A 16,825-nucleotide genomic window follows, 5' to 3' on the forward strand; every position below is an offset into this window, starting at 1 on the left:
TGAGTTGGATTAAATTGATTGAATTTTGGGTGCAAACACGACTTTTTGCGTGTTGCTGTGTGGTGAGAGAAGGGAGTGCGCAGGGCGGCTCTGCCGTGCTTACAGAACCACTTTTATTTTCACAAAGCGAACTCCGTGGCTCTCTTGGAAACTTAAACCACATTTTCCTGGGGTTTTCCCCCCCTTAAAAGCTGACAATCCTTGCCTTTGATCTCCTTTCTGACTCTTAATGAAGTTGTGGGATCTGCTCGTTTTGGAGGGATTGTTCAGATCTTCTCATTTTGGAGATCTGATATTTGATGTTATTTTGGAGCTCTCTGAGCAGCTCCATCTCCCTCATCCTGTCCTCATAAGGGGGACGCTCCAGACACCCCACCTTCGTAGTCACCCACTGGGCTTGCTCCAGGAGCTCCACGTCCCTCTTGTCCCAGGACACCGGACACTCCTCCAGGTGAGGGGCAGGATTCCCTCCCTGACCCCCTGGCACAGGCGGGAAGTGCTGCAGAACTCTTACCCCCAAGGAAAACCCTTTTGGGAGAGGACAGGAGCACTTTTTTGGGAATCCTGTGGTGCTCCTTGTGCTCCCCTGGCTCCGGGACTGAGAGCAGCCTTCAGCTGGTAGGGCCATTAATGTCACCTTCCCCAAGCTCTGCGCTCACAAAGGACCCTGCCAAGTCTAGCACGTTTTAATTTGCTCTTTTCCCACACATTCCTGGATTTATGGCTTCGCTCAGCCTGGACCCGGCGCGGACGGAAAGCTCCCCCCAGAGGGTCACTCCACGCCATAACCTTTGTGGGCTCCCTGGAGGAAACCGATGTGCTATTCCCTGGAAGGTATCCACCTGAACTGGGGGGTTTTGCTGGATTTTGCGGGAATTTGGGCTTTGGAAGCTGGCAAGAGATGTGTCTGTGTGGGGATTATGTCTGAACACAGGGCTGTTACTCTGCTCCCCACTTCAAATGCTTCCTTGTTTTCAGGTCGGATGGCTTTGGGAACATGCTCATTGTGTAAAAATGAAAGAGAAAAGGGGGGGAAAAAAGGAGAAACCTGGGAGAAAATGGATTTCCAGTGATGCCTGCTCCACGTTGAGGAGTACAGTTGGAGCTGGTTACCATCTGCAGCAACTTGTCCAAAGCAAACATCACCGGTGTGTCCAGCTCTGGCTGCGTAATTGCCATAAACCATTGCAAGGGCATCCAGACTAGCACAGCCCTGGAACTACTTCTAGGATTAGGTCTTACTCCCTTGAAAAATAAACCTTGGCAAGAGCTCCGCTCTCCCTAATAAAAATTCCGTTTTCACAGCTCTAATCAAGTTTTCCAGAGCTGTGGTCCAAATTAGAAACTGCACGCAGAATATCTGACCCAGGAGAACGAGATGGAGCCTTTCATTCAAAGCAGTGCCAGGCTGGAAATTTCCAAAGTTCTCGGTGTCTCACCTGTGGCAGAACTGTGGAGTGTGTCCCAGGAAATCTGCTCCTTGCACAGCAAAGCTCTGCCACAACCAAACTCCCGCTCGTCCCTGCTCCCAGGTGGAGGAGTCTCCCCTGCAGGGTTCTTCAGACTGGGAGAGCTGGGAATGTTCACCTGGAGAAGAGAAGGTTCTGGGAATATCTTAGAACCCCTTCCAGCGCCTAAAGGGGCTCCGGGAGAGCTGGAGAGGGACTGGGGACAAGGGATGGAGGGGCAGGACACAGGGAATGGCTTCCCAGTGCCAGAGGGTAGGGAGAGGTGGAATATTGGGAAGGAATTGTCCCCTGGGAGGGTGGGGAGGGGCTGGGCTGGAATTCCCAGAGAAGCTGTGGCTGCCCCTGGATCCCTGGCAGTGTCCAAGGCCGGGATGGAGCAGCCTGGGACAGCAGAAGGTGCTCCTGCCCATGGCAGGAGTGGAATGGGATGAACTTGGAGGTCTCTTCCAACCCCAACCATTCTGTGATTCCATGGTAATTCTGGCTTCAACCCGATGTGCATCATTTGGGGCACAACCCTTTCCATGCAGAAATTCTTCCCGATGTTCCTTCCCTGGTACCGAGGTCAGGCTGACAGGCCTGGAATTCCCCAGATCCTTCTCCTGGCCCTTCCTGTGGGTGAGTGCCACCCTGGCACCTCCATCAGCTGGGACCTCCCCGTGAGCCAGGACTGAGCACAGACGATGGAGAGGGGCTTGGGGAGCTCCCCCAGAGCCTCTGGATGAATCCCACCCGTCCACAGACTGATGAGTGGCTCAGCAGGTCCCTGATTGACTCCTCCCAGATTCCAGGTCTGTTCTCCCCATTCCTGTCTCCCAGCCCAGCGACTGGTTGGGAAGGACACCAGGTCTTTCTGCCGAAGTCTGAGGCAAAGAAGGCAATGAAGTCCCTCAGCCTTTCCCTCATCCTTGGGAGCATTCCCTCCACATCCAGTCGAGGAGGGAGATTTTCCTTGGCCCTCTCGCTGCTGGTGGTGATCTATAACAACGCTTTTTATTGTCATTCACAACAGTGCCCGGATCGAGCTCCAGCTGAGCTTCCACCTTCCTCACTTCTCTCGACGTGACCCAACGACATCCTTGCACTCTTCCCGAGTTCCCTGCCCCATCTTCCAAGGTCATAAATGCTTTTTTCCCCCCTTTAATTCCAGTGAAAGCTCCTCATTCAGCCAGGCCAGTTTTCTGCCCTGCTGGCTCATTTTTTGGCACATCCTGTGCCCTTGAGATTTGGGATTTTGGTCACAGGGAGGTGGAAGGGCCACGTTGGGAGGGTCTAACCTGTAGGAGGAAGGCAGAACATTACAGGTGGGAGACATGGAAGATGATGTGCCTGTGTTGGCTTTAGACCATCTTTGAGGTGATTTACATCAATGCAGTGAAGACTGTGAGTGATCAGAACTGGAAGATGTTCAGAAGGAGAACCCACGATCCTCTGAAGGCTCCTGCCCACTGGATTTGCTTTATTAGCTGAGCCTGTGCCAGAAAATGCTGGAAGTGGAGAACCCTTTTGCCAAACTTCTGAGGTGAACACCTGACAGAATCATCAAGGTTGGAACAGACCTCCAAAATTCCAGAGTCCAACCATCACCATTTTCTGTATCCTCTGCTGGTCTAGAAGGCAACCAAATCTCACGGAACTTTGCGAATCCTCATGAAGATTCCAAGGACCTTGCAGAATAACTGGAGAGTGTGAAACCTCCTGAGAGAAGATTTAGATGGGATATTGGGAAGGAATTGCTTCCTGGGAGGGTGGGGAGTGGCTGGGCTGGAATTCCCAGAGCAGCTGTGGCTGCCCCTGGATCCCTGGGAGTGTCCAAGGCCAGGCTGGATGGGGCTTGGAGCAGCCTGGGATAGGGGAAGGTGTCCCTGCCCATGGAATGGGATGATCCTTAAGATCCCTCCAATCCAAACGACTCCATGATTCCATCAACTTGTCCATCAGGAAACGACAGCAGAGTCTGCTTGTGAAAGGAGGAAACCACAGCCGCACTTGATCTTCGTGTCTCTGCCTGGCTGGGCTAAAAGATGTTCAGAAACATAAAACCCCCGGGCAGGATTGTGGCTGAAACGCTCACGTGGGCTCCTAACTGTGGCAACGTGCCGGATTCTGTGATACGGAGGGGTTATATAACACCTTTCATGAAACTCTTGGCACGAAAACAATGCATAAAAATAACAGATGTGGCAAATCACAACCACGTTCTGAGGTCCTGCTGCAGCTCAGTTCCATGAAAACAATAGGCTGGGTTTAAATAGGGGATTTTCTTTTTTATTTCCCCTCAAGGGAAATGTCCATGGGCAAAGAAATGGTTGAAAGAGTAGGAAAGAGACTAAAAGCGCAAGTGGGGTTTCACCTAAAGGAAGCTGGAGGTGGCTGGGAGCTCCAGGATCTGGGATGGGATTGAGGGTTGAGCCCTCAAGTGCTCCTTGTTACCTTCGGTGAGACTTTCCTTCCGAGCCAGGCAAGGCCGATGTGCTCCTGGGATGGATCCCAAGGGAACAATGGCAACCCGGCATCCTGATGAGCCACTGTCCCTCTAGGGTATCGCAGCGCAAACGTGGCACTTGGGGACGTGGTTTAGTGGTGGCTTGGCAGGGCTGGGTTGACCATTGGATTTGGAGGGATTTTCCAGCTGTAATGATTCCATGATCCCTTCTGCAAAACCTAAAGGCTTGGGACGAGCTCTAAATGCGGGACATCAGCAAGGGAATAACCCTGGCTGTATCCAGTCCTTCCCCATCCCTGGAGTTTTCCTGGATGGGTAGCTCCTCAGGAGAGGTGCTGGCCACCAGGAACGTGGCTTTTCCCAAGCCTCTGTGAAGCTGCGGGGCCGATAAGAGGCCCCTCCCCGGCCGCCAGGGGAGCAGAACGAACGGGCTGTGCCTGCCCGGCTGATAAAGAGGAACAGCTCCAATTAACCACCAGCAATTCCCTCTGTTTGTTGTGGAACACAGCGTCCTGAGCACGGGCTGTCCTCGGCTCGGAGCACCTCAAACCAGACCCAGGGCTTTAAACCACGAGGTGATGCATGGAATAATTGATATTGCTGGGGGTTGGGTGGTTTTTTGTTTCAAACCCCCTTCCTGGCCATCATTTTATAGCTGTTTTTCACTGTGGCGTATGGGAACACCCCTGGTACCACAGCTCCATCATAACCCCGCTTCCCAGAAGGGAATTCGGCCTCCAGTCTGCCCCAGTATGTGCCATTAATCCATAATTCATCGCTGGAGAGAGCCCAGATGTGAGCGCGGGACCGGCCGCGCCGTCGCTCCGCAGAGATTTGGCCGAGAGGTGCCAATTATTTCTTGGTATCATTTTAAAGAATTCGGGTCCCCAGATGGGGGAAAACTGCAGGACATCTTCAATGGGAAAGGGAAAAACAGTGCGAACAGGCTTTCTTTATTAGCAGAGAAAAGAAAGATATTTTAGCTAAAGGCTTCCAACTTGAAAAAATAAAAAAAAAAGGAAAATTTGACTGAAAGAGAGAACTTACTGTTTTGAAAGAGTTTGCTGGGTGGAGACATCAAACTGAAAGGATCTTGTGTAATTCTGCTTTTTAGGTCTAATACTAAATTCACCCATTTATTCCTTTGCTTCCCCACAGGGAGATGGCTGAGGAATGCTCAGGAAAAAGCTGATTTCTGGAGTAGCTGGAAGCATGTGGCATCTCCCAGGATCGGCCCCAGACACTTCTGTCTCTAATTTTTGTCCAGACAGCTGATATTTCAGAGCTCTTCCCATCCTCCAAGCCCTCTGCAAGTGTTAAGTATTTTTTGCATCCAGCAAATGGAACAATAACGGAGGACTTAATTTTCCCATCTGTCAACTCGTCCTGAACAAATTGTACGTCTTTCTCTTCGGAGTGAAATCTCAGCTAAATTAAAAGCTTTGGTGTTCATTTTCATGTAGCAGAGGTTCTGAAGGAAATTCTGTCATCGCATTTCTGCCTGGTTTTTTTCTTCTTCTTTTATTTTTTTTTCAAACGTATTAGGAATCGCAGATGATTTGTTTTTGTAACTTGGGTGGTGGCTCTGTCTGAGGTATCGAACCTTAATTCATGCTGCCCTAAAGTAATGCTGATCAGGTTGAAGCCAGAATTATCATGGAATTGTGGAATGACTGGGGCTGGAGGGACCTGAAAGCTCATCCAGTGCCACCCCTGCCATGGGCAGGGACACCTTTCCCTATCCCAGGGTGCTCCAAGCCCTGTCCAGCCTGGCCTTGGACACTGCCAGGGATCCAGGGGCAGCCACAGCTTCTCTGGGAATTCCATTCCAGCTGCTCCCCACCCTCGAGGGAGCAATTCCTTCCCAATATCCCATCCATCTCTGCCCTCTGGCAGTGGGAAGCCATTCCCTGTGTCCTGTCCCTCCAAGTCCCTCTCCAGCTCTCCTGGAGCATCTTTAGGCTCTACCAGGAGCCTGCTTTTCTCCAGGCTCAATTTTTGGGGCAAAAACGCTGTGTCAAGGGTGGTTTGTGGTGTTGGCAAGGGCCAATCCAGGGAGAGTTTTTCTTTGGAGATATTCCTGTGCTGCTGCAGAGCCCGAGGGCCACGAGCCCGTGGTGATGCTGCAGGTGCCACCCTGCCCTGCTGAGGACCACGGGCACAGCCTGCTCCTTGTTCTCCGGGCCAGGGAGCGCTGCTCCCTTCTCCCCCTGAGCCCCGGATCTGCAGCAGGGGGTGACACAAGAGGTGTTTTGGGTGCAGAAACCCCCTTCTCTCACAGTTTTATTTCCTTGTAGGAGATGTTGTCTGTCCTCCCCTCATCCTGCCCCTCCCCTGTCCCAACGTCACCCAGCTGGCAGGCTCAGATAAGGGCTCGAGGGGGAGATAAGAAGCTCTTCCCCTTCCCCTCCCTCATCTGGAGCAGCAGCAAACGCTGAGGCTTCGCTTTCGCAACCCCACCAGCTCCGTTAAATGCACGGCAAAGTGAAACCGGTCACACCCCCCCGCCCCGGGCTCCGGGAGGAAGATTTGTCAACGCAAATCTTTGGTGAAAGAAGTGAAATAATAACAAAAAAAGCTAGTTCCCCTTGTCCTTAGCACGTCTAAGCCACCCTTGACCTACCCTAAACCCAGGACAGGTTTACCTCGAGCAAAACCCTGCTCCGTGATGTGACAGAGACACGCCCTGCAAGAGACAGGTAGGAATTTGGCTCCGGAGCTGTTTTCATTGGAAAACAAAAGGGTTTCTGTGACAGTCCGGAACAAGTGCCAGTTCAAGGGTATGAACTCTTTTCAGACCATGGTACCTGCAGGGTATTCCTCACAAGGTTCCTCCAAGCCCACAGTAGCTTTTCCCACCTTTCCCAATTAGGCAGCTGGAGTGCAGTGTAGTGACAAATCCCAGGAAACTGGGAAAACAGGGCAAATAAATAACTTCTCCTCATTGTCTCGTGGCTTGTCCCCTCAGCAAGGCTTTCGCAGAGCGGCATCCGTGGATGCAGCCGTGCAGAGTGCCAGGAAGCAGCGCCAGGGCTCCGGCAGGAATCATGTGGGGTGACTCCTGCTGGGATGTTCAAAGGAGGTGCGATAACTTCCCCGCACCGCTAATGAAGTAGAAGAGGAGGGAAAGAGGCAGCTACTGCCTGGCTCAGGTTCTCCCTGCTCCGAGCTCCGGTGTCAGGAGCTGCTGGCGATTCCAGCGCCGGTATCCATAGCAGGAGCTTTGGAGCGGATCAGGTTCAAGTATTTTTGCTGGCTCGTGCTGCAGCAGGGATAAATTATGATGTCAAAACAGGGAGATGTTGTCACACAACCATCTCCCCTCGTGGGGTCAAGGTTCTGCTTTATAGCTCGGAAAGCCATTAGTCCATTTGAAAGCATATGCCCAAGAACGGACAAAAAAAGGTCTTGTGTGTTTGGGTCAGAGCTGCAGACAAAAGGCTCTTTGTGCTGGGCGCTGACAATGACAAATAAAGAGGAACCTGTTGATCTAGGAGAGAAATGGAGGATTATGGAAAGATCACATGGTGAGAAAAAGACCTTGGCTGTTTGTCTGGCCGTCGGTCTCGCCTGTCGTTAAAATGCTTTCTGCAGCTCCGGCGTGTTTGCTCAGAGAGACGCTGGCTCCTGCTCACGTGCTTTTCTCTAGCCTGCAAAAGGCTACCTGTGCCTGAATGTGCTGCCCACATCTGAGACGTGATATGCCCTTACCTGGCTCCCGGCCAGGTGTGAGGCGTCAGGGCAATAATTAATGTTTGCAAATCTCTCTGATCGCGGCCGGAGCAGCAGAAACACTAAAACCCGGTGTCTGTCCAACCATGGCCATAAATACAGGACACAAAGACAGCCCAGCAACAAAACGCCTGTAATTCAACAAAGTTATTGGAAGGAGCCCAAAAGCTATGTCTAATGCTAATAATAAGCATATTTCCCAAAGGTAACATTTGATTTCTCTCCAAAACGAAACATATTTGAAGCTCTGCCTGGCCGTCATTGTATAGCAGATTAACTGGGGCAGTTTAATGTGTGACTGAGTTTGTAAAGCCTTCAGCCAGCTCTGGAGAAACAGCCACAGTCTTGACAAGACTGGGCTACAAAACACTTCCCAGATAATGTGGTGTTTTTCACAGTAAGCCTGGAAAAAAATAGGGAACGGCTTTGGGTTTGTGGCACGCACATCTGGCAAGTGCAGAGCCCGGATCGGTGTGCAGAGAACACGCTGACCAGAAATATTTATACTCGGCCTTGATGGGCTGCCTAAAATGACCTCCAGAGCCTGTGCAGCACACCATGGATTTTTAAAAAATCTGTTACAGCCCATTATGTGCTGGAATGCATCCGAGTCCATCAGCGCAGGGAGCCTCTGCTCGAGGAGACCTATGGAAATGGGTGGAATTGGGAATAAAGAAGGGCCGTGGGGGGGGGGGGAACAACAACAGAATGCTTTCCCCCGGTTTTATTTATCTTTACAGCTGAAGAGATGGAGCTGGGGAAGGAGAGTGGGAAATGAAGCCCAAAGGGAGAGGGCCCTGGCTGTTCTGTGAGCGCTGCTCTGAAATCAATGCCGATAACGCGCTTGGAAGGGCTCTCTCATTTACTGGTTTTCCGTAAATTGCTGGGCCGCGCCTCCCAGTGATAATGGGAGAGCTCTGCCTGCGCCAGTGAAAATATACTGCAGCATGAAAAAGGAGTGTGCAATTCCTTGGAGCTGCACTGGGATAGCTTAGTCTGGGCTGCCCTGAGCTCCATACATTGGAACTCCCCCGGGTTCTGCCTCTCGCTCCCATGGAACAGAGCGTTCCTCCCTTCCCCGAGTTCATCCCAAAGACACAACAAACCCTTTGAGGCACAACATCCTCCTGCACAGGGAAATGCCATCTCAGGGAGGTCTGCAGTGCCCATCCCCGCAGGTGCCCAAGGAATTCCTGGATGTGGCACTCAGTGCTCCGGGCTGGGGACTAGGTGGGGATGGGACACAGCTTGGACTCGATGGCCTTGGAGGGCTTTTCCAACCTCAGATTCTGGAATTCCTGCTCACCAACCTCTCTGGCAAAGCAGAGGCATTTTCTAACCACTGCTCTTCCTTCTCCTTTGCCATCCTGATTTTTCACCCTGGTAGCGGGTGATGCACTCCCGGCACTGCTGGATTAGGCCTAGGGTCCAATTAGCCTCATTAAAAGTATAAACTAATAATTCCTCGTTCCAAGTTGGTTTGCCATGGACTGCCCCACCAGGGATTTAGTGCTTGATACTGGAGCTGGGGCTTAGCTTTTCTTTTAATAACATTTTTTAACTGGAGGCACTTCTATTTATATATGCTTTGGGAGGGTAATTTTATGGGTAAATATAATCTTTATTAATATTTTCTTTGTTAACTCATTGATGTTGGTAAAGAGCTTTGAAGATGAAAGCACTGGATGCAATAAATATTAACGTTATTCCAACTTATTTGAATGTTGCCAGCATTCCAGCTCCAACATCTTTCATCCAAGAATCTCAAAGTGCTTTTCCAAACATTAATTAATTTCCTCTCAGCAGTCCAGGGAGATACCTGTTATTACCAGCATCTTCATTTCCCAAAGGAGGCAGTCTGAGTGCATTTCACCCCATGGTTTTGGGCAAAACCAGCTGATATGGCAGGAGTTTTTTGGGACTGATCCAAAAATTCCTGCCTCCCATTTTCCCAGCCTTGTTGCCTGACAGCATTCCCTTCCTGGGAGTGGGGTGTGACACTCAGGTGTTTCAGGTGCTTTTATTGGTGGCTCTTAAAAGAAAAAACCCAGACAACGATCACAAGCCCCACCCAGGGCAGGGGAGGAAATGAAACTCTTCCAAATCACAACGATCACACTCAGGAACCCAGGAGGTTTCAGGATTTTTGATGTGCAGGAGGAAATCTTAATGGGATGTTGGTTTCGAGTCCTATTGTAGAGTCAGAATCTCGTAATCCTTATTTAAAAGGCCATTAAAATGGAAATACTTTCTCAAATGCAGCACCAGTGGAGATCTGAGCTGAAAAGCACATGCTGCAGGTGAAACGTCTCCCAAAACACCCTCCCCATCCAGAGGTGAGTGAGTGATGAGACAAAAGGAGGGTTTAGAGACAACGTGACTCCAGCAGGCCATGAGAACAATGAGAAGTTCAAAAATAGCAGTATTGACTGGTGGAAAAACAACATACATATAATTTTCAGGTAATTACTGCAGTATAATTAGCTGGGTTGTTTTCATATGAGCCGTCTGAAATGAACTCTGCTTGCTGCTGGAGCTCGGCTTTATTCGCAGCACTCCCATGACTCAAGGGATGCTGTAGGAAGAGTGATTGGGTAAAAAATGAAGATTTTTTTCATAGCTGAGCCCATCTTGGGGCACAGCCTGGCTGCTGCTGCTTTATTCTCAGTTTATCCTGCTCTTCAGGCACAAGAACTGGAAGTTTTGAGCATAATCCCCTCCTATAGTTCTACAGGAATCCCACGCGTGGTCCATAATGGGAACTGTAGGACAGGAAAGGGATTCGAATTGTAACAGGCCTTTTTCTAGATCACTCTCTGTGAAAAATTGATATAAATCTGGATTATATGAAATTGTCAGTGTTTTACAGGCACTCTGTGAGTGGAGGGATGGGGCAATAACACGGGACATCCTAACAAGGACCCGCTCTCCATGTTCTGGGAAACACAGCACCTGAATTATTTTTATTTATTTCATTACCACACACTTTGCTTATTGAGAATCGTTCAGTATCTGTAGAAACAACTTCTGACTTAAGCACTGGGGCCTTAAAAAATCACTTTTAATTGGAATGAAAGAGCTTCTCCCAGTGAAACCCTGGGTTTGTTGATGCTTTGAGTCTGTAGAGTGTAATTAAAAGCCTCCCTCACCTCTGTGATGATATTTTGGAAATAAATGCAGCTTTCTGTAGCCTTCTCCTCATGTTTGAATAGTTCTTGGCCAATTTCAAGCTTCTGGAGGATCTGATGTTTAAAGTATCTCCTGGCTTTGATGCAGAATTTCTCGGCTCCCCATGACCTGCTGTGGTTGCTTTTTACTCTTTCCTCTTGTACTGCATCCACAAATTATGAAAATGGGTGCTAATGACCAAAAAAAAAATCCCAATTGTGATTCATGGAAATGGAATTTTGTTGACAAAAAAAGTGGATTTAACTCGGCCAAAGGAAATGCTTTTACAACTGGAGATGAATATCTCAGGAATGACCATTTCTTCTCGGAGAGAGAACTATTCTAGTTTTAATTTCAAAATAAGAAAGGAAAAATACAACAATTCAAGCAAACGCCTGTAGAAAAGCGAGCAGATCCACCCAACAGGGGCAGTTTTCCCAGGGAAAAGTCCCAAAAGTTAATTTTAGGTGAGTAAAACGAAGATAAAGTGGATGCAAGGCCAGGGAAGTGCTGTCACCTTCCCTTGGGCTGCCCGTAACACCTCATCCCAGTACAAAACCAGACCCCCATGAGCTTCCAGAATCCTGGAATGGTTTGGGTTGGAAGGCACCTCAAAGTTCATCTCATTCCCCACGTCATCCCGAGAGTTGGGGCAGGAACGGAGAAGCAAATCCTTGGAAAGAATGGGCTGATTGTTGTGCCCATGGCCATTGTCTCACAGCTGCAAGGCTTTGTGGAGCTGTGGAGCGCGGAGGGAGCCGCGCTTGGAATGTGTCATTCCAGGCTGGGAATGCAATCTGAGTGCACCGGGCACTCACAAATGGAGGAGAGCAACTCGGTGTTGGTGAAGAGTTGCAGAAATCGCAGTGAGGGAGAGTTGGTGCCGTGGCCACGGCAGCTGTGAGTACTCGCTGGTGTAAACCTTACTCTGTGAGTAGAGCCATGATACTGGAGAAGGGAAACAACAGGAAGCGGGGAGATGAGGGATGCGTCACACCGTGACACTCTCACGTAATTACGGATTGCAGAAACTCATTTGCATGTGCTTTCCATAGTGCAGTGCTGCTGCTAGGCCACAGCTCAGAGGTGACATTCCCAAAATGGTCCAGGATCTCTCCCTGATTTCAGATTTTAACTCCCCCTCTGGGAATTGTCATAACACAGGCAGCAAAGCTGTCAGGAAATTTTCTTTTCGAGGTAGCAGCCCTTGTTTGGCCCCAATTTGTGAGAGGATGGAAACATAATATGATATAATTTGATCTAATATTGCTCTTGGATGTGGATTTCGGGGGAGATGTTTGTGCCAGCCAAATCTCAGTCACTCCCTACGAACTTCCTGCTCAGCACATCGAGCAGTGCCACGTATGTTGTTATAAAGACAAAAATGGATTTATTTTATCAGCTATTGGCTACTCCATTGTCTTCTCCTGCAGCCAAGTACTTTTCACTAAAATATACTGCTTTTTGTCCCTCAGAAAAGGGCATTTCACACATTTCATGCCTGCAACAACCTCAGCAATAAAGGGATTTTAATGGCTTGGCCATGCTTTGTATCAAGAAAAAGTAACAGACTCTAACTGAGAGTCTATCATTAAATAAGTTCTATTCAGGCTCAGAAATGCCCCTGTATTACTTTTAAGCAGAGAGTAAGTTTGGATTATTAGACAAAGAGGGAAAATTCTTGGAGACTTGGACTAATGAAAACAACATGTTAGCAGAAAAAATGCATATCTGTTCAAAAAATATTATTGTGTCTGAACATGGCTTTGAGCACGTGAGCTATGTGACATGAGACACTTTTGGGGAAGTTACAGAAGAGGAAAATAAAAGAAATGGGGGTGGGAGGCAGATTCTCAGGTCATTTCTTTTACTGCCATATGGCCAAAAGGGGGAAATGTAACTTTTGAAAATTGGGACCTGAAAATACTGAAATTTTGAATGGTTGAGGGAAATCTTGATCTTTCATTTTCTCTCTCCACAGAGGTTAAAAATTAAAAATATTGTAGCTTTAGCTCAGAAGCAGGACAACTGGAGGAGTGTTTTGGGGGTGTTCTCCCCTACTCCAGTTGCATCCCTGTATTTCCTTTGGAAATGGAGAACCCTGACAGATCTGAGTGTTGCCATCACTGCCACAGCTGGAGCCACTGAGAGCACCTCTGGAAATTACTGTGTGTTGACAAAGGCTTTTTTTGGCAATAAACCATCATCTGAGTCTCGGGAGTAGAGAGGAACAAAATTTCATTACATGTAAATAATAGCCTAAAAATAGAAGCGCAGATTGTTTTTCTCATTAAGTTCCTTCTTCATGCTCAAGTATATTCTGCATTGAAAAGGGAGCGACTATCAAAAAGCCCAAACTGACAAAACGAAGAGCCTGGATGAGGTTTGTCTGTAAAAACCCTGGCAGAACCATTTTAAACCTGATTTTCTGTATCCCCTGTTTTAGCTCGCTTCCTTATTTTAATGCAGCCGAAGCCATTCTCAGCCTGTTTTATTTAAAGCAAGTTTTGAAAGAGGACGCTGTGGTTTATGGCCATGTGTCAAGTTTGATAGTGTTATGCCATGATTTAGCAAAACACTTTAAGCACATGTCCACATCCCACTGAATTTGGTAGGAAGTGAAGAAGCAGAGGAAAAACTGTTTGCTGTGCAGCAGCCTCATTCAGGGGGAAAAAAGTAATTGAAATAAAACAAGCATTTGCTTTCACACAATTATAGATCTTTTTTGCCAAATCCTTTCAGCTTGACGCAAGCTCATTGATCATCTTAGATCACGATTATTACACATATTTAATCATTTCAGAGGAAGGGCTCTCCACTGGGCTGGCTCAGGCCACTGAAATAGACGGGCTAATTATGGGACCTGTGGGCGTGCTGGAGTCATCTGACTTTTATGTTTTTAGCTGTCTTGCCGAGCACCCTGCCCCCTCCCCAAACCAGCGTTGCAGACACTGAGATAAGTCTTCATTACACGCGGGATTAAGCCAGAGTATCGGAGTGTTGCTCATCAGCCTCCTCTAATTGCTGCTCATTTTCTGAATGCTTCGTTTGATGTGTCTCAGAACTCCACAAGAACAGCAGACTCTGGGCATCCATGGAAATGGGATGGAGGCATGGCCTGGAAAAGAAAAAGAGGGGTGTCAGCGAGGAGTGCCCCCAATTTTCTGTCAGTCTGGAGAATATTTCTGGGTGAAACGCTTGGAAATGAAATGTTTGGAAAGAGATACGAGTTGTTTTCTTCGCTCAGCATATCAGGACTTCATATATATTCTTACCAAAACCAGGATGGCATCAGAAAGCTATTTATTGAATACATACAATGCATATATGTTCCTTTTCTAGGTTAAGCATATGTGGTCTGCCCACCTTGGTCAACATCCATAGAATTTTGTCCCCGATCGATGGAATGTGACACATCCTGATATGATTCCATTGTCATCCCTACTTACTATGAGTTTTCTTCGTTCAGGGAATCAGGACTTCATATAAATATCCTTACCAATAAACAGCATCGTATCGAAAAGCTCCTCAAAGACATTTGACATCTCTGTCCCATTCTCCCCTCAACACAAACTACCTAATTTTAAATCCTGGGTAACCCTTTGAGTCAAATGTTATAAATTTTAATTCTGTAATTACCACCCATGATTATCTTACCACAGGTTCCCTGCACGGAACCAAGCATGCCTTGTTTTAATCTGCACAGTTGAGACATTAAAGCTTTATTTTGTCTTTCAGTGCCCATAATCCGAGCGCTTTCTGAATGTAGGATGATGGATTTTACGGCAGCTGTGGAAAAGTAGGAAATTTTGTCTCCTTTGTCCTGTTCTGTGGACTAAGATGAAGGCCAAGGGAGAAATTGTCATGGTGATCTATATTTATAGAATAACACACGGTAGAAAGAAATTGAATCAAGCGATAGTGACTTAAATACTAATATTCTATCCACCCAAATTCACAACTGACACCATCAACTTGTCAGGCAGAATTTTGGTAGCTATTTTCCCCTCTGCACTATCTGGTTTGCTCTTGGAAGAACACAAATTTTACTCAAAATTGACATGAAATGAGCATATTTGATCTCAAATCCCTGCTGTTTAGGACTCCTAAAACACCTGTACTGCTGTTCCTAGGTAACAGGAAAACCCGGGCAAGCTCACGATGATTCCCTGAACTTGTTCGCAGCACCCCATGGAAATAAAACTTGTAATTCCCCAAAATAAAACTCATCATTTCCCGCTTGGTGCGGACCAGGAGCCGGAGGTTACCCCCGCACTCGCAGAGGTACCCCAACCCCATCCCCTTCGGCTCCTAAAGGTCTTAAACCCACGGATTAAGCAGCAGGAAGCGGAGTTGCAAAACCCGATTTTAATCAACATATTTATTACAGCAGGAATGCGCATCCACCGCTTCCCTGTGGCGATCCGGAGGGTCCCCGCCAGGCTGAGGGGAGCCGGGGCGCGGGTCCCTCCGGGAGCGCGCAGAGGGGACGGCGGCACCGCGAGGGCCGCGCTGCGCAGGGCGAAACTTTGCGGGCAGGGCGGCGGCCACACGGTGTCCCCGGGGCAGCTCGGGAACCCCGCCGAGGGCCCGGGCGGTGCCGCGGCCCCGAGCCCAGAGCTCCGGCCGGCGCTGCCCGGCAGGGACCCCCCGCCCGAGGAGGCACAAAATGGCGCCGCGATTCAAACGCTGCGCGCTGCGGGCGGGCGGGGCGGCGGGGGGGGGCGGTGTCCCGGCGGGGTTCACTGCGCCTGCGCGCAGAGTCGCAAGATGGCGGACAGTGCGGAACTAAAGGTAAAGCGCAGCTCCGGGTCCCCCCGCGGCGCCGCCGGGGCCCCGGCCGAGACCGGCCCGGGGCGAGACGAGTCCCGCCGGGGCGGCCGCGGCGGGGCCCCGCCGGCAGCGGGGGCTGAGGGGCGGGGCGGGCGGGGAGCGGAGCGCGGAGCTGCCTCCCCTCGCCGCCCCCCCTCGCCGGCCGCGCTCCGCCGGGCGGCCCCGCCGGCAGCCGGGGCAGCGCGGGCGGCTCCGCTCCGCGCCCGCCGGGTCGGGCCGCGCCGCCGCGGGCTGAGGGCGGCGGCCGGGGCAGCTCCCGCGGGTGCCGGCGCGGGGCGGCGCGGCCGCTCCCGGGGCGGGGGACGGAGCCCCGGCGCCCCGCGAAGTTTGCAGGGGAGTCCGGCGGGAGCGACCCCCGGCAGCGGCGGCGCCCGCGGTGACAGCGGGGGGACCGCGCCGGAGAGCCCGGCTCGCCGCCCCTCGGGTAAATAAAGAACGTCACAAGCAGATGTGGAGGAGTTCCGCGGTGTTGAGCTGGCGGCGGTCCCTGTCATCCTGCGAAACACATGGAAATGGGGCGCTCCGAGCCACCCCGGAGCGGGGCCGGCGCTCCCCGGGCGGGGGTCGCTGGGTTTGGGGGATTTTTGGGGGGTTTTGGGGACTCACCCGGGGGGCAGGAGCGGGAGCAGCTCTGCCGACCGCGGAACTTTGGATTTCCTAGCGCGCAAAAGAATCAGCAATTCTGAGGAACAGCACTCGTAGGATAGAGGGTGGTGGGGCATCCGCTGTGTACACGCACAACAATCCAAGGAAAAGACCCCCCGAAACTTTGCAGGCGCTTTGAGGCCGTGTGTGGGTGCAGACTGTGCCCTGCACACCCAGCAGGGTGGTAAAAGTTTTAGTTTCCTTGCAGTTGTCACAGGGTCGTTATTCACCCGGAGGGCTCCTGCCTCCTCCTTTAAAGTTCATAGAGTGAACGGCACAAATCAGGTGGATGTTAAATGTGTACAAGTGTGTTAAATGTGCAACATAAACTACCGAATATGTCAAGTATGACTAAGGAAATATTTTGTCTTTCCCTAGAGGTTTGGTAGATCTCAGTTTTCTGTGTATCAAAGGTATCGTGCGCTTTCATTTTTAGATGCTTGAGGAGCTGTCAGCAGGTAAAGAAATATAAAGTCTTGAGTGTGTTCTGACTTCTGTGGGTCGGGACCCTTCAGATCCTCCTTTAAATCCT

General features: G+C 50.0%; 1 protein-coding gene and 1 long non-coding RNA gene across 4 annotated transcripts in view; both read left to right on the plus strand.

Moving 5' to 3' along the window:
• Positions 1-6,357: 6,357 nt before the first annotated feature.
• LOC138116694 (uncharacterized) lies at positions 6,358-14,480 on the plus strand. 3 transcript variants are annotated; one of them, XR_011154305.1, is made up of 3 exons: positions 6,358-6,614; positions 9,910-10,109; positions 14,158-14,480. It is a non-coding gene; the product is annotated as an uncharacterized lncRNA (long non-coding RNA). The 3 variants fall into 3 exon arrangements; XR_011154306.1 differs by having other exon boundaries at positions 9,910-9,983; XR_011154307.1 differs by lacking the exon at positions 14,158-14,480 and adding an exon at positions 12,797-13,958 and having other exon boundaries at positions 9,910-9,983.
• Positions 14,481-15,484: 1,004 nt separating this feature from the next.
• The window catches only part of PIAS1 (protein inhibitor of activated STAT 1), a 51,248-nt gene continuing 49,907 nt past the window's right edge, over positions 15,485-16,825 (plus strand). The window contains 2 exon segments of the mRNA XM_069026244.1: positions 15,485-15,530; positions 15,533-15,609. Of these exon segments, the coding sequence (XP_068882345.1) occupies positions 15,485-15,530; positions 15,533-15,609 (123 nt within the window).

The sequence above is a fragment of the Aphelocoma coerulescens genome, chromosome 10, assembly GCF_041296385.1.
Source record: "Aphelocoma coerulescens isolate FSJ_1873_10779 chromosome 10, UR_Acoe_1.0, whole genome shotgun sequence".
In the NCBI taxonomy this organism is placed as follows: Eukaryota; Metazoa; Chordata; class Aves; order Passeriformes; family Corvidae; genus Aphelocoma; species Aphelocoma coerulescens.